This window comes from Myiozetetes cayanensis, unplaced genomic scaffold, assembly GCF_022539395.1.
Source record: "Myiozetetes cayanensis isolate MyiCay16 unplaced genomic scaffold, myiCay2020 scf5-8, whole genome shotgun sequence".
Classification (NCBI taxonomy): Eukaryota; Metazoa; Chordata; class Aves; order Passeriformes; family Tyrannidae; genus Myiozetetes; species Myiozetetes cayanensis.
The window spans coordinates 67,594,970-67,621,216 of record NW_026087742.1 but is presented as its reverse complement, the minus strand read 5'-3'; the positions used below and the strand labels follow the sequence as shown (position 1 = coordinate 67,621,216).

The window sequence follows — 26,247 nt, the reverse complement described above, 5'->3', positions numbered from 1 at the left end:
TCCAGCGTAGGTTTAGTCATAAATCTTCAGCAGCAGTATGGATCCCACACACAGATCCCAGTATCTCACCCGAGCCATCTCGCTTCAGCGTGAGCCTCATCCCCTTCAGGGTCATATTTAGAGTCACAAATCTTCGACAGGTCTCTGCCTCACCTCAGGTCTCTCATGAAGTCTCAGCTTCTTCATGTATTAACTTCTTCCAGTGTAGACTCTTCCACGAGCAGCACGGGTGTCTCCTCACCCCTACAAACTTCCATAGGTGGCAGGGATTTATTTTTTCAGTCTTTACCCTGCTGAAGGGAGAGAGCAAAAGGGGGAAGAAACAGCCCCCCTCCCTTCGGACTTTACTTCTCTTGTTGCAGCTTCAGCTGCCAGCTTTGACCTTGGAGGCTCTGTTATCTCTTGCTGGAATTCTTCCACAGCGGTTTCTCATCCAAGCAATCAGTCTTTTCTAAAGTTTTTTTTCTTCACTCTCTTACAAAAGATAAGGGGGGCTTCAGTGCTACACTTACCCCCCCAGCCCAAGCCAGGGGAGGAGGGGGCCTTGCCCCCACCTGGGGCTTGCCGCCTCTCTCCTACATGGCTGCCTAATTTTCAACTGCAACACAAACCTTCTCTTCTGTTTTCTTAAAGATGTAATTAGCAAAGGCATTACTGAGAGTTTTAATTGGCTTCTTGTCCAGAACTTCACCTGGACAAAACCATTCTCAGCCCTAGGGGCTGGCCAGCTGGGCAAAACCATGACACTAGTTAATAAAACAGGAGTGTTTCTAATGCCCTAAAGGTTTTCATGTGGGAATCCAATGCTTAAATTCCACTGACATGGAACATGAAAAAATTATTCAAAATATATTTGAGGGTCACATAAAAGAAAAAGATAAAAAAGCAAAACCACATCCTGTCCTTCCTGAAACAAAAATGCCCCATTAACTTCCCTTTCTATCTCCCAACACTTCTGCAAGCCCAGCAATTGCTGTCCCATTCTTGTACCTCACCAGCAAGAAAAATAACACTGAAATTAATATGGCATATATGCTGCACCAACAGACACCCACATTGCTCTACCCTCTGCTAACATCAGCTTTTCTTATAAACTGCCACATGTCAATTACACTTCCATGACATGGCTTACTTTGAATGCAAGTGCTTTGGGCACCAACCTGTCATGTCCTATTTGTCAGAAAAGCAACATGCATACCTGTAGCACTATAAATAGCAACTGTGTGTTGTTTTGAACACCACATTTATTTTCTTGCCCAAGGGTGAGTTGTAATCTGTAAGGTTACAAACAAGACCCTGGCTGGAAATGGACTGTATAGAATTAGCTTGGAGGAAGGACTGAAGGAACAGAAAAGTAAGATGCAGCAGAAGGAAGAAAACTGTGATCACAGCAAGGAAAGAAAACAAGTTAACAGTAACAACGTAGGGAAACTTAAATCATAACTAAGCAGCAAAAGACAAATCTTCCAGAGGCTCTGGAATACATTTCAAATGCAGTGCAAAAAAGCAGCAATGTCCCAGGATAGTTTGGGAGTGACAGTATCTCCCACCACTTTAGCGGTCAGCCCTATCAGACCTAGAACAGGAGCGAGGTGTTGACCCCTGCCATAAGCACTCATCATGGATTCACAACACAGATGCTTTAACAGCAAGCTCAGGAATAAGAAAGAGAAAGAAAATCTGGAACCCCTGATTTGTATGTAACTGTATCCATGATGGACATGCATACATCAAGCTTGAAAAACGATCAGTTCTTTTAACCAACTATTAGCCTGCTAAAACATGATCTTCTTTCCTTTTCTTCTTCTTTCTTTATTCATGGTCATCCTTGCAGCATTTTAAAACAGACTAAGGTAACAACTTTCAGGATCAGGTCACAGATTACATTTTGTAGCAAACGGCTTAACAACAGCATACTTTAATCATTCACACAAGCTTAAATTATTTGTCACAATTTATGGACAATCCACCTTTAAAATGGAATTGCCACTTGATGCAGAGAAGACCACTCCTCAGGAAAGCATGCAACCCACCTCCATTAATCCTATTTGGTTGCTGATCTGGAGTTTGGGCTTGAGGAGAGTAGTAGGGTTGCTGATAAGTATTTGTAGGGAATTGTGGGGAAGTAGGGCTTCTCCTGCAGTCCCGGATACTGGAGAAAGTCTGTGAGTGAGGAATCCCTCTCTGGAAGGGGGAGCAGCGAGTCAGACGTGGCTGTGGAGGTGGAAGGTGGTCAAACTCTTCCTCGTCCTCAAGACTATAGCGATCGTATTCCTGGTCACCACATGTCCCTTTCTTTCCCGCATGCAGAGAGATGCTGGAAGTGTGCCTTGACACAGATGCTGAAGTTGAAGCATAATCTTGCCTAAGGCCTGTAAATTTCAAGAGGAAGATGATTCAGCTCCTGCTAAGTGATTAACTCTTAATATGCACTTCAAGCTTGAAAACTAAGCAGGTAAGTAGACATAATTTTACAGCAAGAATTAGACTTACAACATAACTAGGCTGAAGATCTGACCTAGGATTCATCTGATCTAATTTTCAGTTCTACCTTTCAGGCATCTAAGCCCACATTATTTCCCTCAAGATCCCTTTTAATAAAAAATTGAAAAAGAATACCGGTGTCTCCAAAAGATGTCTTAGCTGCCTCTCTTAAGATAAATCCCCTTCACAAGGTACCTAGTTTGCCATTAAAATGACTAAATGAGTACTAAGTTTTTAACTATAAAATATTCTTAGTTAAAGCAATTACATTAGTTTTCCAAGCTACTGCTATTAAACTTTTATATTCATGCAATAAAAATGCTGACAATGACATTTCTTAAACTTCTAACCCCTGTAAATACTCTGGCTCTCCACCCTCTCTGAACCAGAACTAGTTTCTGATAGTATGTGATCTCATGGACAAGGCTTAGTAGTAACACAATGGTGTTTTACACAGGTACACCAACCTACCACCCTCTTCTTAGAACGCCAGGTTTTGAAAATCATCTCACTATTAGCACTACCCCAGAAGATCCTGTTTGCTCCAGGTCAAGTGAGAGGGAACCATTCACAACCCGTGCACATCCCCCCTTTCCCCAGCGGCACAGTAGCCAGGGAAAAAGGGGATATACATCACATTTCCAGGAGCCAAGTAGCTCTGCCAATAGCTGCAGATAACAGCCTTCCTAGATTTACAAAAAGTCCTCAGCTTTAACAGATGTCTTTGCTTCATAATAGAAACTTCTTAATATGCTTCCTCTCCCCCTCCTCGAGTGGGAGTTTCTATTTGTGGCTGTGAAGAGAGCGTGCCTGCGCGCACGTATAGAACTACCACTTTCCACAGGATTACATGGACAACAACTGTCACGTGCTCAAACATTCTGCACCAGCTGCTACTACATGGATACAATCACTGCACCTGACACAGATTAGAAGAAAACCCAGTGTTTTTCTTTCCAGTTTGCCAATGACCTGATTCCTTAAAGAGCTAAGTACCTGAAACATTTTTTAAACCTCACTCTGGAGATGAGCACGGCTGTCATTTAAATGATGCAATCCTTTTTATCTTTGATAGTCATAATTTTTTTCTTTTCAAAATTAAAACAATTGCTAATTTCTCTGCTGAACATAATAAGTGCTACTAAATACTCAGCAAGTTTGACTGCTGACAAGTGATCACTCTGCCTGCTCAGTCTGGTGACTGCAGACAGATCACTGTTCTAATTTTTTCTTCAGATTTTATTTTTGTTTTATATAATCACTTATTATTTGGTATTTTTCTTCAGGCCCCATCTCCGAATTTCTCCTGCTTTTAATCTCATTGATTCCTCCTTGATGTCTTGTTTGGTACTAATAGGAAGTGAGGAAGATACTGCACTTACTATCTCAATGACCTCCAAGGCAAGTGCCCTTTATTTATGAATAAATTTTCCAAAAATTACTATTTATCCAAACTATAATCTTTGTCAAACAAAACTTTGGGCTGACACTTGTGCATAATCACTAGTTTCAAACAAAGATGCTAAATTTAAAGGCACCAATTCAATATTTAAAGGAGATTTAATTTTGAAATTCATCTGACAATTAAGAAAATTAAACTTGAGGCAAAGAAAGTGAAAAGAGCTGCTTATTTTTACCTTTGTCATGAAACATACGCACGGGAAAAATGTTTAGCATCTTCCCTCTCCAAAAATAAAATTATTTCAATTAATGTGGTAAGATTATAAATCCTCTAAATCTAAATGTATTCAACATATATAGATATACTAGTCTGAATTCAGAAAAATAGAAACATCAAATTTTGAGAGATCCAGTAGCAGTTCAGATGAACCTGAACCCAACAGTGTGCACACCTTCTCCATGCAGTTGAAGAGTTTCTCCACCTGTCACTCAAGAGGCAACACCATTTAAGCAAGATCCACTTGCTGTGGATCTTGGAGAAGTTTTAACTGCTATAGGAAATCTTGCTATAGGAAATCTTCCTTAGACTATTATAAAAACCAAAAAAAAGCCACCTACTCTCCTCCTGTAGACGAGCCATGATCTGAACATCAGTGAGATCCTGTAGCTTGTATCCCATTGAGATGGAATCATCTTCCAGCTCTGAAGTGCTCAGTTCACTGTCTACTGATGATTGTGGACTCAAAGGGGAACTCCTAGAAATGTAACCTATGTAAGAAAACATAAACTTTAGGCTGCAAATATGTCTGGTTGCCTTTCCTTCATGATCATCTGCCCTTTATACTACAGTAGCTTAACATATTTCCTGTATAGCGCATAAAAACTTTCAGAAGTGCAGTTCTATTCACTAACAATTAATGCAAAGAGCTTTGATACTCCTGAGAAGTAGTAAGTGTAGTAATAGATCATGAATTCCTCTGCTTGTTCCCAAAACAGTATTGAATAGCCCAGACAATGAATAAATTATGCAATACAGTTCTGATACAGCTCAAATTAGTTAGCGTAGTCTAACCACATCTGCAGTAGAATCTCTCTTATGGGACTGTGATTCTTCCTACTCTGCTCTGAAATGCAAGCATCTATGTGTCATCACCAGTACTCTGATTCTGTATCACAGCCATTTAGCTAAATTTTATTGGTTTTCTTTTTTTAAATAGTTTATAGTTATCAGATAAATCAATGATAGTAACAATTAAGACTGAATATTAAGTAACAGAGAAAGCATTGCCTCTTTCACAGAGCTACCTTTTGGAGAAAGCTGTAGATTCCACTTTTTCCCTGCATGATAGCAAAATATAAACTACTTTGCAATTAGTTGCATGAGTTAGCTGTTATTCCACTTTAAAGAAAAATCCTTCAACTAAAACAGTAAATCACTTTCTAATATCCTCTGGACCACCAGAGACCCATAGCCTGCAGGGCAAGAACTGCTGCGACTTGGCTCACCAGCTGTGCTTGTATCACAGATGTGTTTGCATCTCCTAGCACTGTTGAGAGCAGCCACCTAAAACTCATCCTAAATTCAGCTGTTCTCTGGTAATGTCTCCGAAAGAAAAGGACAAGCAGGGGATTACTTTGCTTTGGAAGGATTGTAAGGATTAAATCTGCTTGCTTTTTCAAATGTGCAAGTTACAGTAGTCCCTGAGGTTCTGCAGAGGTAGTAATAGCTGTGCTCTTTTGGAGCAGCAGTGGGAAGCTAGACAAGATACCTGAGGGTATCTCAAACCACATGAGATGCTTTCATTTAGGAACTAGATTTCATCCCACTGAATAGGGAAGCTTAGACATTTCCCTCATATGTGGACCACTACATCATGCATTCAGTCTGGAGCTTCATCTCACCCACACTCCCATATCCCTTAAAACAAGGCTTTTTGCAATGATTTTATGGGTTGTAAGGAAAATTGTACTCAGATTTGTGTGACACTTGACGCTAACTTCCTTAGCCCACGCCTGCTCCCATCAGCAAAAAAATGCTAATGCCTCTGCCCCAGGAAATTATTTTCTCCACTTCCACTGCTGCTTAACAGAAGTCACGGATACAAACTGACTACTGATACCTGTACTGAAGAAGGAAAAATGCAAATCCTTGCAATTTACAGACCATAGCAAGTTTGTGTTTTTCCCAGAACTCTGTGTCCCCTGAAAATCAGTGGTAAACATAAAATAAATCTTGGATAGTAGCAACAATACCAGTTTGAAAATAACCATGATTCTGACAGTTATTTTTATTATAGAGAAAGTCTCCTTGCAATTTCATTACACAGCTGCACATATGTTTCTGCAGACACAAGAAATGGGCACCATGGGGCAGAAATGAGCAGCAAAGCTGGGGACTGTTTAAGCTGACACAGTCACAACTATACTATCAGGTAAATCATTATTGATGTTAACTATTATTACTTTCCCGTAACATGCTGCATAAGAGAAGATAACCTGTAGTTAATTTAATTAGGAAGATAACTTGCAGTTAATTACCAGATTTTAGGTCATAAAAAAAAAAAAATCTTCCTATGAAATGTGAGTTTGTATACAATCATCTGAAAAGTGTACTGCTGTTAAATGCTAGCTAGGTTAGATTAAATTAAGCAACTCTGTAAGCACGACAAATCAATAGAAAGATAAGCATTACCTGTCCGTTCAGGTGTTAGTATTGCTTTACTGGAGGTTTTAGAGAAGCTGGGACTATTAAAGCCATTGGTATATGGGGTGAGTCTTGCAACAGGGCTATAGGGAAAAGCCAAGGAGACAGGTGTAGAGAAGAGGTTCCGCCATCGGCTAGCTGTTAGGGATGTGAGGGAGGAGGGGGGAGAAAAAAAGATTAATAGTTATTAATAAAGTAGTGCTGTTAGAGAGAAAAATAATTTCATCTTAATCTGTTCATTACACATTTTTTACTTATCACAAAAGGAAAACAATGGAAAATTCAGCAGCAAATCAGAGGATCAGCACAGTCTTCTACATGTGTAAGTGTGCTCCAAAAGCTTTTCCAGCAAATATGTCTTGTTTACCATTTTCTACATATACACCTTTTTGGTATATATGCACCACACACATCACTAGGTGCCAAATAACAGAGGAAGTAAAAACTGCGACAGTCAGTAGAGAAACACAAATGAAATTTTTAATGCTCTTCAAAGAATTGTTCATGGCAATCAATCATCACACAACTGAATTAGCAGCTAAATTATCAGTTAGAGGAGTTTAGAGATACAGGAGTAAAAGACGCTTAACCATCAGGTGCTAAAAACAACTGTAATCCCATAGCAAGCTTTTAAGCTACCATATTTTCCCTTCTCTTTTTACAGTATCAAATTCCTGATTGCATAAGCATGATTTTTTTGTTTTTCACTGTTTTTGCAGGACCAACCAAATAATAGAACAAGGCATCTCTTTTTCTACATATTGTTTACAAAAAGCCTGCAAGGCACCTGGTCTTCTCAGTACTATCACAAAATGCTCAGAGCAGGCAAAAATAAAGCTAAAGGCTTATTTAATTTACATTTTCTTAGCTCATCCAGTAAACATATTAATACAACTGTCCTTTCTTTTGTCTATTTTTAACACATCTTCTAAAGGTAAAAAAAACATCCACATGCTCTTCAGAAAATAAATACTAGTGATAAAATTGTTTTAAGCAGAAAGCAAAGGAAAATTTTAAAAATATAAATCTCAGAGAACCCATTAAGATACAAGCAAATATGACACATACATGATAGTATTGTCCTTTTTTTTTTTCTTGATAGAATCTATTTTGTCCTCACAGATGTTATGTACAGCCACACAACAGGGGAAGCTAGGAACATATCCATTCCTAGCTTTGGAATCAAGGGCATAACCTCAATGCTTAGCAGGTGTACTTTGTAGTATCTGATGCCACAAACTGGTTTTCAAAACCAGAAGGGCCCAAAAGCCCTCAAAATCTATTCTCCATCATATGGCTACTTTAATACCAGAAATCTGCCATGTTATTTGGACCTGTTCCTCTGTCCATCTTAAACATTCATAGATATTCAAATAATACTCAGGCTCTCTATTTTCAAACCTGACAGCAAAAAGATTTAGCAGGACGTACAAACTTTATTCCTCCTTCTTGCTAACATCAACACCAAGTGGTCACAGGGACAGCAGGGATATCTCACTGATGGCCTGTCAATCACAGCTTTGCAACCTTTCGGAGTGATCAGTTTGTCACCAGTCCAAGCAAGAAGAGGTGCTATCTTCCCCCTTTTGCCTGGACCCACTTAAATGTACTCCTGGGTTTGTAAGGAGTAAACAGCCTTTTCTACTCTTGCCACAAGTGCTACTAAGCTTGGAGTAAAGGCAACTGCCTGGTTCCAGTGACTGCACAAAGCAGTCTGCTGCGAACGGGGATTACCGGCAAGGCTCAGGCTCTGTGGAAGGTAACTGAAATACGCATTAGTAACATGTAAAAATTAAAATTGTGCTCTTTGCTGTCTCCTCATCAAAGAATTATTGCAATTCCCTCCTTTTTGACAATTCTACTTCCTTCAAGCTTAGAGAAACCTAAAGGTCTGAGATTTTACCTAAAGGCAGCATCAGTATCACTTTTAGGAAATTACTCGATGCCCAGCCACACAACTCAGAATTCCTAGTTGGGCCACTTGTCCTTAGCATTCACTGACATGATCGGTTCAAAAGTGAAGCACACAAGTGTTTCAGGACAAAAAGGAGAGCAAACACAGATGGACACAACTCTATAAACTAGCAATTAACACAAATCCCTGGAGATGAGATTAGAAACAGGAAAACCCATGTGATGAGTAAGTGGCTTAAAGACTCATGCCATCAGAATTTTGGGTTTTTTGATCATGGGGCAGTTTATAAGGCACCAGGCCTGCTGGAGACAGATGGGATTCACCTATCAAGTAAGGGCAAAAGGATTCTAGCCCACAGGTTGACAGGGCTGATTGAGGGGCTTTAAACTAGGTTTGAAGGGGAAAGGGGATAAGACCAGGCTCCACAGAGATGAGCCTAGTAGTGGCAAGCCAGAGTTAGGGGCGAAATCAGCTGCCCAGCTGAAGTGCATCTACCCTAATGCACACAACATGGGTAACAAACAAGAGGAGCTGGAAGGCCTCATGCAGCAGGAAAACTATGATGTAGTCGCCATCACAGAAACATAGTGGAATGATGTGCATGACCGGAGGCAGTGGATGGCTACAGGCTCTTCAAAAGAGACAGGTAAGGTAGGAGAGGTGGCAGGTGGCTCTGTGTGTTAGGGAGTCTTTTGACTGTAAAGAGCTTGAGGAAAGTGATGAGTTTGAGTGCCTACAGGTAAGAAACAGGGGAAAGGCCAACAAGGCTGACATCCTGGTGGGAGTCTGTTACAGAACACCCAACCAGGGTGAAGAGGTGGATGAAGAATTCTATCAGCAGCTGGTTGATATTTCACCATCACCAGCTTTTGCTCTTGTGGGAGAACGTAACCTGCTGGATGTCTGCTGGAAACGCAACACAGTGGTGAGGAGGCAAGTCTAAGAGGTTGCTTGAGTGTATGGAGGATAACTTCCTGTTGCAGCCACTAAATGAGCCTACCAGAGATGGAGCCCTGCTAGATCTGCTGATTACAAACAGAGAAGGGCTGGTGAGTGATGTGGTAGTCAGAGGCTATCTTGGGTACAGCAACCATGAAATGATGAGAGTTTTCAATACTTGATGAAGTAAATAATGTAAATAAAATCTCTACTCTGGACTTCCAGAGAGCAGACTTTGGCCTATCCAGGACAACGATTCGGCAAGTGCCTTAGGAAGCAGCCCTTAAAAACAAAGCCAGGAAGGCTGGACATACTTTAGGAAGAAATCTTGAAGGTGCAGGAGTAGGCTGTCCCTATGTGCCTAAAGAGGAGCTGGTGGGGAAGACCAGCGTGGTTGAGCAGGGAACCTTAACAGAAACTCAGGGAAAAAAAGAGGGCGTATCACCTTTCAAAAAAAGGGGCAAGCAACTCAGGAAATGTTTAAGGATGTTGTGACGTCATGCAGAAAGAAAATCAGAGAGGTGAAAGCTCAATTAGAACTTAATCTGGCCACTTCTGTAAAGGATAATAAGAAGTGGTTTTAGAAATATACTGAACAAAAGGAGGTGTAAAGAAAACCTTGATTCTTTGTTTGATGCAGGGGAAATATAGTCACCAAAGATGAAAAAAAGACTGAGTTACTTAACACCTTCTTTGCCTCAGTCTTCATTAAGACCAGTTATCCTCAGGACAACTGGTCTCCTGTGCAGATAGGCAGAAATGGGGAGCAGAATGGACCCCCAGTAATCCAGGAGGAAGTAGCTACTGATTAGCTGAGCCCTTAGATACTCAGTCTATGGAATCAGATGGAATCCACCCTAGGGTGATAAGGGAACTGGTAGAAGAGCTCACCAAGCCATTCTTCATCATTTATCATCAGTCGTGGCTAACTGGGGACGTCCCAGACAACTGGAGGTTGGCCAGTGTGACACCCATCCACAAGAAGGACCAGAAGGAGGATTCAGGGAACTACAGGCCTGTCACGCTGACCGTGGTGTCTGGTAAGGTTATAGAACAGATTATCTTGAGTGCAATCACACTGCACACAGAGGAAAACCAAGGGATCAGGCCCAGTGAGCATGGATTTAGGAAGGGCAGATCCTCCCTGACCAACCCCATCTCCTTTAGTGACCAGGTGACCCACCTGGTGGATGAGGGGAAGGTTGTGGATGTGTCTAACTGGACTTCAGCAAAGCCTTTGACACCGTTTCCCACAGCATACTCCTGGAAAATCTGGCAGCCCATGGCTTGGACCGGGGCATTCTGTGCTGGGTTAAGAACTGGCTGGAGGGCCGGGCCGAGAGAGTGCTGGTGAACGGGGCTGCATCCAGTTGGTGGCCGGTCACCAGCTGGTGTCCCCTAGGGCCCAGTGGGGCCCAGTCCTGTTTAATATCTTTATTGTTGATCTGGATGAGGGGATTGAGTCTTCAATTAGCAAATTTGTGGACAACACAAAGTTGGGTAGTGATGGCAATCTGCTGGAGAGTAGGAAGGCTCTGCAGAAGGACAGGCTCGATAGATGGGCCGAGACCAATGACATGAGGTTCAACAAGGCCAAGTGCTTGGCCACAACAACTCCATGCAGTGCTACAGGGTGGCGGCAGAGTAACTGGAAAGTGGCCCAACGGAGAACAACCTAAGGGTGCTGGTCAACAGCCAGCTGAACACAAGCCAGCGGTGTGCCCAGGTGGCCAAGGCAGCCAAAGGCATCCTGGCTTGTATCAGGAACAATGTGGCCAGATGGACCTAGGAAAGCGATTCTTATCCTGTACTTGGGACTGGGAGGCTGCACCTCAAGTACTATGTCCAGTTCTAGACTCCTCAATTCAGGAAGGATGTTGACTTGCTGGAGTGGGTTGGGTCCAGAGAAGGGCAACAAAGCTGGTGAAGGGTCTGGAGTGCACGTCCTATGAGGAGTTGGGGTTGTTCACCCTAGAGAAAGGAGGCTCGGGGTGACCTTATCTCTCTGTAACTACCTGAAAGGAGGCTGTAGCAAGGTGGGGATCAGCCTCTTCTTCTGGGCAATTAGCAACAAGAAAAGAAGACATATATAGTCAAGCTGAGCCAGGGGAGGTTTAGGTTGGACATTAGGAAGAAATTCTTCACAGAAAGGGTGATTAGATAATGGAATTGGCTGCCCAGGGAAGTGGTGAAGGTACCATCCCTGGAGGTGTTTAAGGAAAGACTGGGTGTGGCACTGAGCGCCATGGTCTACTTGACATGGTGGTGTTTGGTCGTAGTTTGGACTCAATGATCTCTGAGGTATTTTCCAACCTAACTGATTCTGTAACTCACAAGGAATTAATAGCAGCCAATTGATTTGAAGCACTCACTGAAAGAAATGCATGCAATAGAGCAGACCTCAGTACCACATCCACAGCTAATGTCCGTCATTTCCACTAGAAATCACCAGGAAGAGCAAGGGATGGCACTTCCTTGATATTTTATTTTTCTGCCTAACACAAGCTACTGTTTTGTAGCAGCCTGATGATTTGCCAGGCCAATTAGTTGCCAGCATGTTCTCACCCCCAGATGTGGTCAAGCGTACAGCACAAATAAACATCATTCATTACCCTCTACAATAATTGCTGTGAGCTGGCCCACTGAGCACAAAGCAACAGTTATCACGACTATGAAGGCAAGAACCCACACGAAGAGTATAATTAGTATTTATGGCAAACCAGATTTCAAAGTCCTCCTTCAAATAGCATTTGTTCTCACGGAAACAGGGGTGGAAGACACCAAGAACCTCTATCTACACCGATCTCTGTTTATACTAAATCTCTAGAGATACCAGTGTAAAATATTCACACTTCTACAAACTTCTGCCACCGTACCTAAAATAAAATTTCAAAGTGTTTAAGCATCAGCAAAGGATAGATATTTTTAGGTAAACAATTAAATCCATTGTTTAGGATTAAATATAGAAAACTGTCTTTATTAGCTTTCAAATGGAAATATCAAAGCACATAGAGCACTTTACAGTATTAATAAAGACAGAAAAATTAGATTTTCTGAAGTTGTATGCTAATGCCAAAACCATAAAAAGCTATGTAGGAAGCAAGTGCTAAAGACACGTAAGCAAACACATTAATTAATGTAAAAATTGTGAAATCCCAAAACTGTGCAATGGATAGTCATTTGAGGATGACTGAATCAGAGACTGTCCTGCTTAGCACGCTAAAACACCACTATAATATGTATAGATGAGACAATGGTGTTAAGACTTTTATTTTAAGCTTAAAAGCCCAGCTGTTAAGCATTGAATTTTACAGTATTTGCAGCTTCTAAAAGCCTCAAGTCTGTTTGCTCATAGATGAAATAAGAAACTCTGGTACCCTTTAAAAACAAAAGGGATCTTCTAACCTTTGCAGCTGAATAGAAATGTGAATAATCCTGCCCTTAGTACCTTATGTGGAAGATGCACAGAAGGAAGAAAGAAAGGAAAGCAGGGGCATCTAAAACAACCATCAAAAGAAAAGAAGCCAAAAAATCCATTTAATTTACTGATAGCAAGGACGTAAACACATTAAAAATTTTACTTCTTTAAGCATAAAACTTAGAACTAATATTCTGTAATACAATAACCATAACTTGTCCCAGTCATTTAAATCTACAGTTAGATTAGAAGTGCCCAATTTTTGGGGTATGATTTCCTGGGTTTTGAAAAGTTCTTAGTACTAGTACTGCTGATAATGTACTGTGCTACAAAATATCTACTGTAATATTTTAAAAAAGGACCTTTCAAACTGACCACATAAGGAATCAAACAAAACCTTTCCTTCCAAAAATAAAATCAGCAACAAGTGAGCCTGCTGATACCTTTAAAATATTTACTAACAAAACTGAAAGTTTAAAAATTAAGACCTTATTTTTACAACTTCCCCAGAGATATCAAAGTGGTAAAACAGATAAAAATAGTAACTCACATTAAAAAATACAAGTAACTAATTAAACACAAATATTCACTACCCTGGCTCCTGCGAATAATCAGTATTTAATAAGAACTGATGGCAAATTTCACATGAAAGCCTGAACAAGTAAACATCTACAGAATTGCATAGTTCAAAAGGAATGAAGCACCCTCAAAACCTCAACATGCTGTACTACATCTAAAGCAATTCCTTTCCTAAAACCAATTCCTTATTTATGCTACATAAGGCACAAAATTTCTAAACATATATAGAAGTGTGGTTTTGAGAGCAAACACGAAATTGCTATTTAAATTAATGGGAACGTTCATAAGTGTACCCAGCGTAAAAACTGGTATAGGTTCTCACTATATTGTTTTAATTTTCAGGGGTTACATTGATGTAAACAGAGGTAGATCAAACACAGGTCCTCTACTTGATGAACCAGATATCCCTAGGACATTAGATGTGATATACATAGGACATGTGCACGACCATGCACTGGAACAGGTTGCCCAGAGAAGTTGTGGAGTCTCCCTCACTGGAGATATTCAAAATTCATACGGACACAATCCTGTTCAATGTGGTCTAGGATTGCCCTGCTTGAGCAGGGAGGTTGGATCAGAAGACCCACCGTGGTCACTTCCAACCTTACCCATTCTGTGATTCGGTGATCATATTAGCTACAGAATCAGGGTTTCCAACAAACCAAGTAAAGTACATGCACATTTTACGCACCTTCCATTTTCACAATTCCATTATGAAACTCAGTGAAATCTGTTTGCCAGAACTGGAACTTACTTTCGGTCTAAGCAACACAAATAAACAGTATTTCTTTGCTATAAAGACATAAAACAATAAAGTCATATATAAATTATACGAGGCATTATCTAGCTTGTTTTCCCACTCAATTAGCTTAAGTTTTATATAGGCCTCCAGGCCAAAGTCAAAAATACTTCTTAAGCTCAAACTAGAAACAAATTAAATTGCATATATGCAGACATCTGAATATGGGTACTAATTACATAGACTGCACAAAACCCTCTTTCAAGCCAGCACTGGAGGAATTTACAATCCCATCAATTCACACAGCACTTTCCTGCTGACACATTTTCTTCAGAGAAGAAAGACCAAACCACTTCCCTGGTGCATTCTCCATATGTGCTGTTGCACAGCAGCCATGCTTACAAGAAAAATCTCTCTCACTGGAGTAAAATGTAGAGACCTGCATGGGAAACAGATGCATTTTGCTAATCACTGGAAAAATCGGAGTGCTAGAAGGGAATTCAAACCCTCTCTTTACCACAGACAATAATGTCTAAATCACCTAAGAGGCATCACCTCAGTGAAGCTTACCTAAATACCTCCCTCCCAAAGACAGGTTTTCAGCCTTCACTTTTGGTCCCTGTAAAAAGCAGCAATTCAGAGTCTGAAAAGTACTCCTGCAGTCAGGATTACTGACAATTCCCAGTACTGATAATCTGGGAATAGTAACTGCCTAACTCACTTAAAAGACTGACAGAGGGAGACATGGAGAGAGTCTCCACTACTTACTGAATAGTGCTTCTATTGGGACACTTGCCCAGAAGTGGGAAATGCAGGCTCCCACTACTCAGCAGCCTGAAGAGATTCACCTTGGTCATTGGAAAACCCTGAGCTCCTGTAAGAACTTGAAGTAGTCTGAGGTAGAAGAGAGGTGCTAGATACTCAAGAGCAACCAACACTGCACTGTCCCTATCCAGGAACAGATCTTCAGGGAGGTAAGTTTTCAGAGAAGTAGAATCTATATTTCAAGCACCTCAGCAGCTCCCAAATGCACAGACCTTAGAAATACGTATAATCCTTAGCTCTGTTTCACAGGGTGAGGCATTCAGCTCCTGTGCTCAAAAGAGGACTGTAACACCTTCCAGGGTTTATGTCAATACCATGTTTCAAAGCTTTCCTTTGCAATTACAAGCCCTAAATATTTGCTTGATATTAAGCTGCAACAATTCATATACCTTAAGAGCTGCCTCAGCAAAAATAAAACAGATCTCTTCTAAAGGTACAATCAGAAAGCCTATCTAAATTGCAGCAGTTGCTAGAACTTTCAGCTAGTACAGCAAAATAATGTAACAAGCAATCGTGTTTGGCATACTGCAATTGGTGTGAGCAGGGAAGTTTCTAAGGTAAATGTACAACTACTGTACTTCAATGTAACAGTGAAAACTGACCTGAAAATTGTCTTTGGTCACGCTGCATGCTGGAAAAACCACCACAGTGCTGTCCAGCTGCCGCATGCTGAAAAGCATGCTCTAACCCAGTTTTGTCACAAAAGTGATTTTATGACATCAAAGAATTCAAAAAGTCTAGAAAGGAAATGGAATTGAGAGGTCTGAGCTACTTCCAACAAACCACAAAAAAAGGATACTGCAGCTTAGCAATGTGCTTTGGAGACTTAGGTTGTGGTTTTTTCTTTTGTTTTGTTGGTGTTTTTATAATTTGCCTCTTTAAGGCAAACTCTTTACCACACAGCTATATGAACAGGCAAGCACAGAGGCTTTGTGAAAAATATTATTGTTTCAGCGTTCATTTTCTTCTTGCATGCACAACTCTCCCTGCATGCACAGGTCCAAAAGCAAATTTTCTGAGCCAAGGTAACAGCCTAACTTGGCTTCCCAGCTTCTCTTTTTTGCAAAATTGGCCAAATATTATGCTGATGTATTACGCCTTAGGCATAACTGAGGGCCCAAATGTCTGTTCCCTCCCCAGCTCCCAGTTTTTATATAAACTGTCAGTCTAATGCATTTTCACTCTATTTGGTGAATTCTTAACCAGAACCCATGGACATACAAGCTCACACATTTCAGCTTGTTCAAAGTAAAATAGACCTTTCTGAGCAGGAGACTCAGTGTCATGTATTACTGCATAAGGTAACCTGAAACAAAACATGCAGCTCCAAATTCCTCTACCAAATTATTAGCATCAAACAAGGAATTAGGAACCTTGCAAAACAAGGAATTCCTACCAAACAGCACCATAAATACAAAAATTGACATGGGAAAAGCACACAAGCCCACAAAACAAGAATCCAAAGGTTAAAAATATCACCTTTAATTCAGTGATCACATCTGGTTCTGTCAGTGTCTGAACTGGATATACAGCTGGAATGGTGTCGGGGCACACATGTATGCTATTTCCTCACATTCTCTATCTATTTATGCACTTTAAGGCACTGGATCCTACGTCCCAGACACAATGAAGATTCTCTTATGTACAGGCACTGATGGCTGACCTAGTCACCTCAAGATACAATATACTCCAAGAGAAAGGACAGGGTGCAATTCATCTCACCTCCACCTTGCAAAGGACATGAGCTGTGCCCCTTTGTCTGCTCTGCCTACAAAGGCAGCCCAGTGTGACTGGCTCCAATACAGATCTCTGCATACACTGAAATGAAACTCACTCTGACAGTATTCATTGCAGAGAACAATAAACAGAGCTTAAAAACAGATTTCAAAGGCTGCATTCAGTTTTCACTTTTTCTAAGCAATTGAAAAAGACAACTCCTGCAGCATTAGAGCACTGCAATGCTTGCATCTGTCCTACTCAAACAGTTTGCAGATATTCAACTAAAGTTACTGAACATCTTTCTCAGCAGCAGTTCCAGTTGAAAGGGGACATTTATGCTAATTAATTTTTTTATAAAAGGAAGAGTTTCTCAATTCCCTTTAGCAGGACAAAGAAGCCCAGTGATACCAGGGCATTTAAGGGAGAGGTGGAGAAGCAGAGAACAGCAGCAGGAAGGTGGGGCTGCTGAAGTCAACACTGCCTCCAAAAAACAAATGTCAGAGAACAGCCTTCTAGATGTGTGTAAAGGCAGGTGAGATAAACTCAGTGTCTAACACCAATAATTTACTTGCACATACAGTACAGAATAAAACAACAGCACCTTCATTGTATATTAAGAATTAGAAACAAAAAAGAGAACAAAATGGTAACCACCTTACAATGTCACTCAAAGGGTAAAGATCTACCACCATGATGTGTAGACAATGCACCTAAAGCCACAAAAACATCTTCCTCCAACTCTTGCAGGGCCAGCTGGATAGACCTCCTGCCTCCATACAGCAGAGTATCCAAGAACCCTGAAAAGGTTACTCTATCTCCCCAGAGAAAAACAGGACTGTGGCAAGAAATCAGTGTCTCTTCCACAATCAGCATACCTTCATAAGTAGCTAGCTGCACCCAGCCTGATGGGTACAACTAACCTGGCCTCAGATGGTTCAAATAACTTTGCCAAAAGCTCTACATCATTATGTAGATGTTGCACTCAATGGCATGGCAAAGCATTAAGATTTAAGCAGAGCTGGGTCCGAAGTCATGACACATACATCACTTTAACCTTGTTTGACCATTGTGTTCACTGCGAATCACATTCTACTCACTGCCTGTTAATCCAAAGGGGAATTATTTTTGCTTGCACAATTTGTGAAAGACTTTATCTTTTCCTTAAAAAACACAGGTCTGTAATTGATTACACACACTTGCACCTTACCATTATGAAAGAGACATTCATATTCTCTGATTTCATCATAAGAAAAATCCAAACTCTCATGCTCATTGCATAAACACTGTGAAACTCATCCCAACCTTATTTTCCTTCTTGAATTAGTTACCCTTGATAACTGTTTGTCTGTACTTCAGTGACAGCATGATACAGCAAAATCCCCCAGAGTACTGCGGGAAGCGTATCTGGCAATCACTCAGCACTGGTTTCATTGTTCTGCTGGTCACAATACTCCACAAACAGTAAAACCAGCTACATTCTGACAAGAAAAAACCTTTTCTGTCTTTAAGTGCTGGCTCTCTTGTAGCAACCCCCAGGTCTGAGAAACTCACTACTTGCTTGCAGAGCACTGGCAACCTTTGTCTGCCATATAGTTCATACCTTTCAAATTCAGTGAACATTTTCTTTGCAGACCAGTATGACATTAGCTCTGAAACAGTCAAACGAACATCTGCAGATAAGCAGCAGTGAGGAGTATGTGGCTGCAGGCATCACCTCCTGCTATAATTCAAGACTTGCAGCATCCTCAGCGGAGATGCTGGCCCAGGATGCAGCTCTCACACAGCAGAACATTGGTTTGATAGCCACTGTGCAGATTTATTAATACCACAGTTCTATGGATCATGGTATTATCCAAAAATAGGAGGACATAAATCAGCTTTCTCTATCTCAAAACTGCCATACTGTCACAGAGTATGTCTCACAGAGAGGTGCTTTAATTGTAATAGGATCAATGACATATACTTGTGGAGTAAGAAGGAGGTACAGTCTTGGAACCTCACCTGAAATCAGGTAGTCTGTAGGGTTTGCCACTAATTTTCAGGTCTGGTGTAAAGAAAGGAAGTTTAAAGTCAAGCCTGTAACCAGGAGAAAATGCATAAATTCCTTCCACTTTGAGATGGAGAGTAGTTACCAGAGCTTTTATTTTGAAAGACTGAAAACCACTTAACAAAAAGGATCAGGGGTGCTGTAGCTCTACAACCCTTCCCCGGCACATCCCCTGGGACACGCTGAGCCCTCTAACTCACTACTCTCAATAGCCAGGATTCTGGATCAATGAAGAGAGAAACCTAGTATCATATATTAAATTAATTATGTATGTTGGAGTGGGGGGGTTTGCTTGTAATACAGGCCCATGATCATAAATCTGTACACTTAAGCCCTTCAACATCCAAAAAGTTCCTGGTGGTAAAAAAAAATGCTTCTTTGGACATGGTTATCTATTATTCAGAAGCAGGCTCTCAAGCTACCAATCCATTTGGTATATATACTGGCTATGTGACTTTTGCTACAGGTCCTCCTCTTCCCCAGCCAGACAGCTCTGTCCCTTGGGGTTATCCTTATATGAGCAGTTTGCCTCAGCATTCAAGGGGAAGAAGTGTTTCATGTCCCCTATTTAGAAGGGCTTTCATCCATCCTCCTACATGTCACATAGGCTGCAGTGACAATCTTTTTCACTTGAAGTAGAAGCTGGTAAATTCCTTTTTTGATAGCTCTCTGTCAGATTACTCCTTGAACTAGTACTTATGATAACGATGCTTTTCTTGGGCATCTGTCTTGCAGCTCAAAGATGCTTGTTTCCCTAAACCAGTCTACTCCACACGAACACTCAGTTCTTTGGATTACTTAATAAAGACCAAGTAAGCCTGTTGGTGCTGGGGTATTTCTCCAATACAGTAGAATCATACCTGTAAATGACTCTTACACCACTGAGGAAAGTTGTTCTTTATGACAACACTCCACAAGCACTACATGAACTAAGCACATTATATCAATACAAGGAAAACCTTCCAGAACAAATACATGTACCTACCAGGGACTTCTACAAAAGTAGATCATGGATTCACATCTTTTCACATGCTTGACGAACTGAACTGCTGCACTCACACCTCACCTTCCCGGTTCTTGTACAAATGGCAAGAACACCACTATTTGCTCTGTGAGACAGAATGCTGTGGCACGTAGGCAAGTTTTGCAAAGCCCTCCTCAAACAAAATCTCTGAATTTGGGGAAATCAAACTCCAGAGTTTAAAACTATTTGTAGTGATTACTGCCAGTCAAACCTGGAGCATGAACTTACTGTATTTTCAGTCATGTGGGAACCAACACATACAGAAACTCAGCTTATCACATTTTTAACCTCAAATATAAAGCAGAAAAAAACTCCTCTCAAAGTTATATGACATTCATCCCCAAAAAGCATGCAATTAGCGGGCAAAATACCTTACAGAACATAAAGACAATGGACAAACCACAAGAAAGACTTTCAGTGACTTCAATAGGTTTTGGGTCAACAAGTTCTTTTTTCTAATACATTTCTACTACTCTAAGTTTTCCACTACTTCTACCTAGTACATTATGCATTAGATGTACTGACAAAAGATTTTTAAAATGCTATTTAGTTACTGCCTCTCCTACCATAAAACTGGAGACACTCTTGTCTCAGGTTAATTCTGAAGTGGTAGGAGGCCTGTTTTCAATAGAATTAATTCCAGTATACCACAGCATAAGTAAAAGCTGGAAATTAATTTTGTTTTATGATTAAAAGTTCTTACAAAAGCTATGGTATGGAAGATAATCTGAATTTCAGCCACACAGGAGGAGAGAGGTAGAGGAAGAACATTTTGCAAAACGCAGCACATACTCCATCTTTAATAAACTGTGATCCATATTCACTTCAACTAGTTTTCAGTACTCAAAAGTGACCTCCAGTCTTACCTAACTAATTATTCTCCTCTCTATCGCTCAAGACAGATATCATGCTCCAGAGATATTATTATTTTTCAGCTAATGGCTGATTTCAAGCCTGAAGCTTATATAAAGTAGCTTAAATCTCACCTTGAGATCATTTATAGCATGTTTAACACATAGAGATGGTAACTAGAGATGTGACCTGAAAGCTGAAATATGAGGAGTGTCAAGACATTCATTCAAGTTGGATCCAAGGGACAGGCTATATACCAATGTGCATCTTCCATGCAGCACTGCACTGTGTGGATGTACTGGAGCTAAGTTGTTAGGCACGCTCTGTGTGGTGTAGACACATCGTATAGGACAGGATCAGTTCTCAGGGTCTAATTATGTTTTGATAACACAACAAGAAGGGATGAAGTCTTCTGCTTGCCTGTATATGCTCTGTACACAAGTGTACCTTTCAAGGCTACTAAGAGCATGAGAAGCTTTCATCTCATCAGCAAGCTACCTCCTAAGTAACAAAAGAAGTACAGGCCTCATATATTTTCTTAACTTCAGCCTGAGAAGTCCTGTTTTCAAAACCAGTTAAGCTAACTCCACTTTTTTTTTGTGCAAAAATTAATCTCCAACCCTTTACAACTGTACATTAGACACCTCTGATTCAATTAGCCAAAAGCAGTTTCAAAACCCCGATGATAGCAGTGCATCCACTCTTTTGGAAATGTTGTTTTCGGTCACTTGAGAAAAACACTTGCTTTGTAATCTTTAGTCTTCGTAGTGGTAGGTCTAACATAATCAGTGTCATTGTATTTATGTTCCTGTTCATTCAGTATGAGAGCTGAGTCATTGCAGTCCTCCTTTTCTGCAGCTTTGGTCTCAGGAGTTGAAATAAATGATGGGATGAGACAATACTAAAAGTACTATTCCAGAAAAACAAATTAAAATCAAATCACAACTATGTAATAATCAGGACAAGAATTCAATCGTAAGATGATGAACTTTATTTAAACAGTATGTTGAATATCTTTCAAGAAGTGCTCAGCTGCCCTTGATAAAATGGATGAAGATGAAAGGTGCCTTTGCCCGTTCACTCTGCAAGTCCATGTTTAGGGGGTTCCTCTAGGATGAGGAGCAAGACATCTCTGTGTGATTTAAACAACAGGTATTAGTTCAAGTCCCCTTGCAGATCAGACCACAGGTACTACACAAGGTAGTCTCATGCTGAAGATATCCTATTCATTTAGTCTATACATTGTACTAGAAGTAAAACAAAAAAACCCCAAACTATTATCTACTTCACTGGAAGTAAGTGCACAGTCAGTGCACTACTTCAGAGAAGGTAGCTACAGCTTTGATTCAGATAATAGAAGAGAACTTCATCTTCACATGCCACACAGGATGTATCACAACTCTCCTAAGTGGACATGTACAATACCGCTAATCAGACATGCAAGACAGGTAAGCACAAGGGTGAGAGATACATTCTGTTAATAACAGACTCATAGAAGGCCAATTTACAATCCTTCAGCTTCAGAATCTTTATTACATACCAGGTAGAAATCAAATATATGTGTCTGTTGGGGTGTAACTCTTGATCATTTATCATAACACAGAAAAGATAAAATTATTCCAACATTAATGCTAATTTGAATTTTTTCTAACATTACTGTTTAGTCCTGAACCTCCCCTGCATCCAGGAAACAGCTATAAACAAATTATAGCTCCCCCTACAACTCTATCTACTTGCCATCTGTATTTATTCACAGGTTAAACCCTCTGGCAGCAGGGTTTTGCAAGAGAGCTTCTCCATTTTTAGTTTTGGACTCTTGACACCCTGTTCCCAGATGCCACACTCCCTTTTCTCTGCTCAAGTAGTCCTGCTGCCTACATTGAGTCAGACTGAAAAAGTTAAAAGTTAGGCTCAAATTGAGGTCAAAAGTAGCACTCACCCTCCAGGAACCCTGTGGCTTTTGGATAAACATAGTAAGTGTCACAGCTATGTGCCTATTATGAGAAAGTGTTAACACTATTACCCAAGCAGAAAAAAGATATAAAACACTTAAAAAATAAAAGCTACTGTAAAATAGGTTTTTCATACTTTTAAAACACCAAATGGGGAAAAAAAAATCATGAAAGTCTAGGATTAAGAAGAGTTCTGATAGAGGTTTAAGTGACTGCCAAACATAAGAATGTATTTGGAATACATATTCTCATGTAGAATTAAGGTTCAACCCCAGCCTAGAGCCAAATTAAGAAGTACTGACCAAATAATTACTTCTAGGAAAATGGGTTAAGTACCACAGATGTTTGATATAAATACCATTACCACTATTATTACTGTCAAGGGCATCAGGGGTTCCACAACAGTTTTTAACCTAAGCAGACTAGTCTCTTCAGATTCCCTAGAGACCAATGTCTCCTGGCAGTAACTTGGAGCACATTCCTAAATTTAAGCTCCCCTGGAGTGATTTCAGATATTTTGAGAGAGACTCCTTAGGTAAACTTCTCCTTAAGAGTACCTTCCAGAGGCACCTACACTCCACCAAGAACTGTACAAGCATTTAACAAAGAGGCAATCTTTGCTCCTCATTAACAAGTAGGGTATAAGTTGACAGAGGAGAGAGGAGTAAAATATCACTCAAGAGCACAGAAGAACAAGGGAAGCATGAGAAAGGCATAGAGAAAAGAGTCAGAGCATGCAAATTGCAGAAGCTCCTTCAGTACAATTATTACACTGCTGCAACATCCTTCTGCCAACATCCTTACTGTTCCAGATAAAAGGTACTCTGCAGTATATTCTAAGCATTTCCATCACCAGAACTTGCCATGTCCACAGTAAGCAAAAATGGGCTTGGACAACGAAGTCTGAGAGGTTTCTTCAAGCTTCTCCATAAAAACCATTTTGTTTCTTCAAAGTAATTATTCCAGATTTTTCAGCATCCACATAGATCAAAAAATCTTTTTTGGACTACGTCCAACACAATAAGAAAATACGTGCCTGATTATAAACTGAAATTTGTTTCCTTGTTCATAAATAAGGATCCATTTGTGATTACAGTAAAGTATTTCACACCCAGTGTTTCAAAAGACATCAAGAAATAACCATAAGGCACTCTGAACACTGACTATATAAATGCAACATATGAAGCAGAAAGGACAAGAAAACTGGCACCACCACAGAGGAACAGACTGAAGCCATGACTCCCTCTGTCACTCCATCATGCCCTAACTCATGTAGGCCTACAAATCATTCCCTACCCTGCCTTTCCTACAGATCAGGAAGGGAGAATGAAGAACATCAAGAAGGTTTGCTAGTGGTTTAGAGAGCTGAGTGAGGGACATAGTGGACTTCTAGGAAGAAATGACCTTAAGGTGTTAGGATGCTGAGCCCAGTCCTCTGTGTTTGCAGGCAACAACACAACAGATGACTCAGTTGCTATCATAAATACCCTAGAGGCCACAAAACCCTGCCCTGCACCCACAAAGACTTCAGACATTTTATGAAGAAGGAATTGGCTGAAGACAAAAGTCACAAACACATCAAGTGCCACATAACTCTAAAATAAAACAAAATAAAAAAAGATATGCCACCAGTCAGATGCAAATTCTAAAATCTTAATTCTACTCTTTTATTAAGGTTATAGTGGAGTAGTACCTCAAGCCTAAAGAAATTGAAACTACATAGTATGAGCCACTCCTGAAGAATAAAACAAATTATATCTCTAGACCTAAAAGCTTAATTTCTGACACAAAACTTTACATGGCTTTCAAGTGATATTAAGTGAGGTGTAAGCAGTTACTACTACTTGAGATCCATTCACATGCTAAAAATATGGCAATGCAAGTTATCTTGTGCTTATTTTCTTGCATGCTGATAACTTTTCTGTATTCTATCAATATAAAGTGCATAATGAATGTCTTCACGTGCAAAAAACAATTCTAAACAGAAAAGACAAAACAAGGCTTACATACACACAGAAGTGTCTATTTGTAGGCAGCCTCATTTAACACCTATAGTCCGAAGCATATCCCACTCTTCAGCACAAAACAGCAGAGGTATGATTCACCTGTCTAAAACCAGAATGTAATGACATTTGAGGTGCCCCAGTTAAGTGAGGCTGTTGTGCAGATCCTGTATCAAACCCATCTGCCCATCCAGATACCTCAAGGACGCAAAAGCATGTCAAATTATGCCTAGGAGCCTCATTAGAATCAATGAATCACAATCAAAATGATTGTGCCTTAAATCAGGTATTTACCAGCTGCATGCCTAAAATTAATTAGAACAAATCTGGGCCATTACAAGTTCCATGAATTCAACAAATGCTGAGACTCAAGGACAAGGCACCTACAGTCAGACACAAGAGAAACATGTCTGGCTCTGGAAACTGAGACACAAAATATCTTTTCCAGGGAGATTCAATCACACAGCTTTTCTTCTGTGATGCAGATGCAACACAAAGCAATAATCCATGTATCTCAGTTAAGACTAGCAGACACATACTATAGAATTTACACCAACTATTTCACCAGTGATTGGACTGTGGTACTAATTTTTTGTGCTGATCACAGAAAGATAACGGATAGCTCCTAGGATGAAAAGACACCAAAAAAAATCCCCAGTGTCCTGTGTGTCCTCATTTTGGAGAATGAGCTTAGGCATCAAAACAAATGATTACAAACAAGGTCTGAATTGCCATGACTGAAGAAATAACAGACTATGAGAAACCATCTCCTACTGAAAGGCACCAGGGTTATTCTTGCAAAATGAAGAGCATGTTTAAAACTTGCTGGAAGTATAAAGGAATAGTGCCATCTAAATGTACTAATTGCAGGGTCCAAGACCAGTTTATTACTATGTGGGTATAACCAAAACTGTGTATTCTACACCCTCTGTGTAATTTCGGATGGACTGTTAATAATGGATCATTTGCAGCAGCTGCCCAGGGCACAGCTAATGACTCTTGCTGTGGTAACTCCCCTCTGGGGAGGAATTAGCACCTTCACACCCAGCCTGAGGGGTCACCTCTGTTAACGGATTGTACTGGACTGGCATAATAGGCAGCTGCAACACCTAGACCACCAAAGACTCCAAAAATATTCCATGACTCACAGAGTTAAACTGCCCACTATGAAACTCTCTGGCCTGGAAGAGGTACTGCACATTTCCACCTGAACCTGAGCATATATAATCTTTGGGTTTTTTGGTACTTCTGGTACCACTCGTCAGATCGAGAGGAGGACCATAATTCCAACAGGACTACCACTGCCACTCTTGACAAATCTGCAATCGTTATCATCAAGAGAACTCAAATTTCACTGACAATCCAAACATTATCAGGACTAACAGGTTTTCCTTTCCTTTTACTTTGCACCTGGGGATGTCACGTGGTGCTCAGCACAGGGGCCAACAAACACTGTTCTGTTCTTGTCCTGACAGTGGGGTTTAAACCAGATGTAAAACCAGAGTTAAAACCAGATTTTCTCTGTATCATTGCGTCTACTGTAATTTATTTTTAGTAAATTGTAACTCTGACTCATATCTTTCTAGACTTGGGTTCATTTTTCCTGCTGGTTTACTTTTAAACCAGCACACTAAATAATTCCAGTG

General features: G+C 40.4%; 1 protein-coding gene across 2 annotated transcripts in view; it reads right to left on the bottom strand.

Moving 5' to 3' along the window:
• Window positions 1-26,247, bottom strand: part of SLAIN1 (SLAIN motif family member 1) — a 54,815-nt gene that overhangs the window by 16,274 nt on the left and 12,294 nt on the right. Inside the window, exons 3-5 of one of the 2 annotated variants that reach the window (XM_050333833.1) lie at window positions 6,578-6,727; window positions 4,504-4,653; window positions 2,034-2,372 (exon numbers count right to left, since the gene is read on the bottom strand). The exons of the other annotated variant lie outside the window; for it this stretch is intronic. Of the exons in view, the coding sequence (XP_050189790.1) occupies window positions 2,034-2,372; window positions 4,504-4,653; window positions 6,578-6,727 (639 nt within the window). The remainder of the gene's footprint in view (window positions 1-2,033; window positions 2,373-4,503; window positions 4,654-6,577; window positions 6,728-26,247) is intronic. 2 annotated transcript variants of the gene reach the window in all.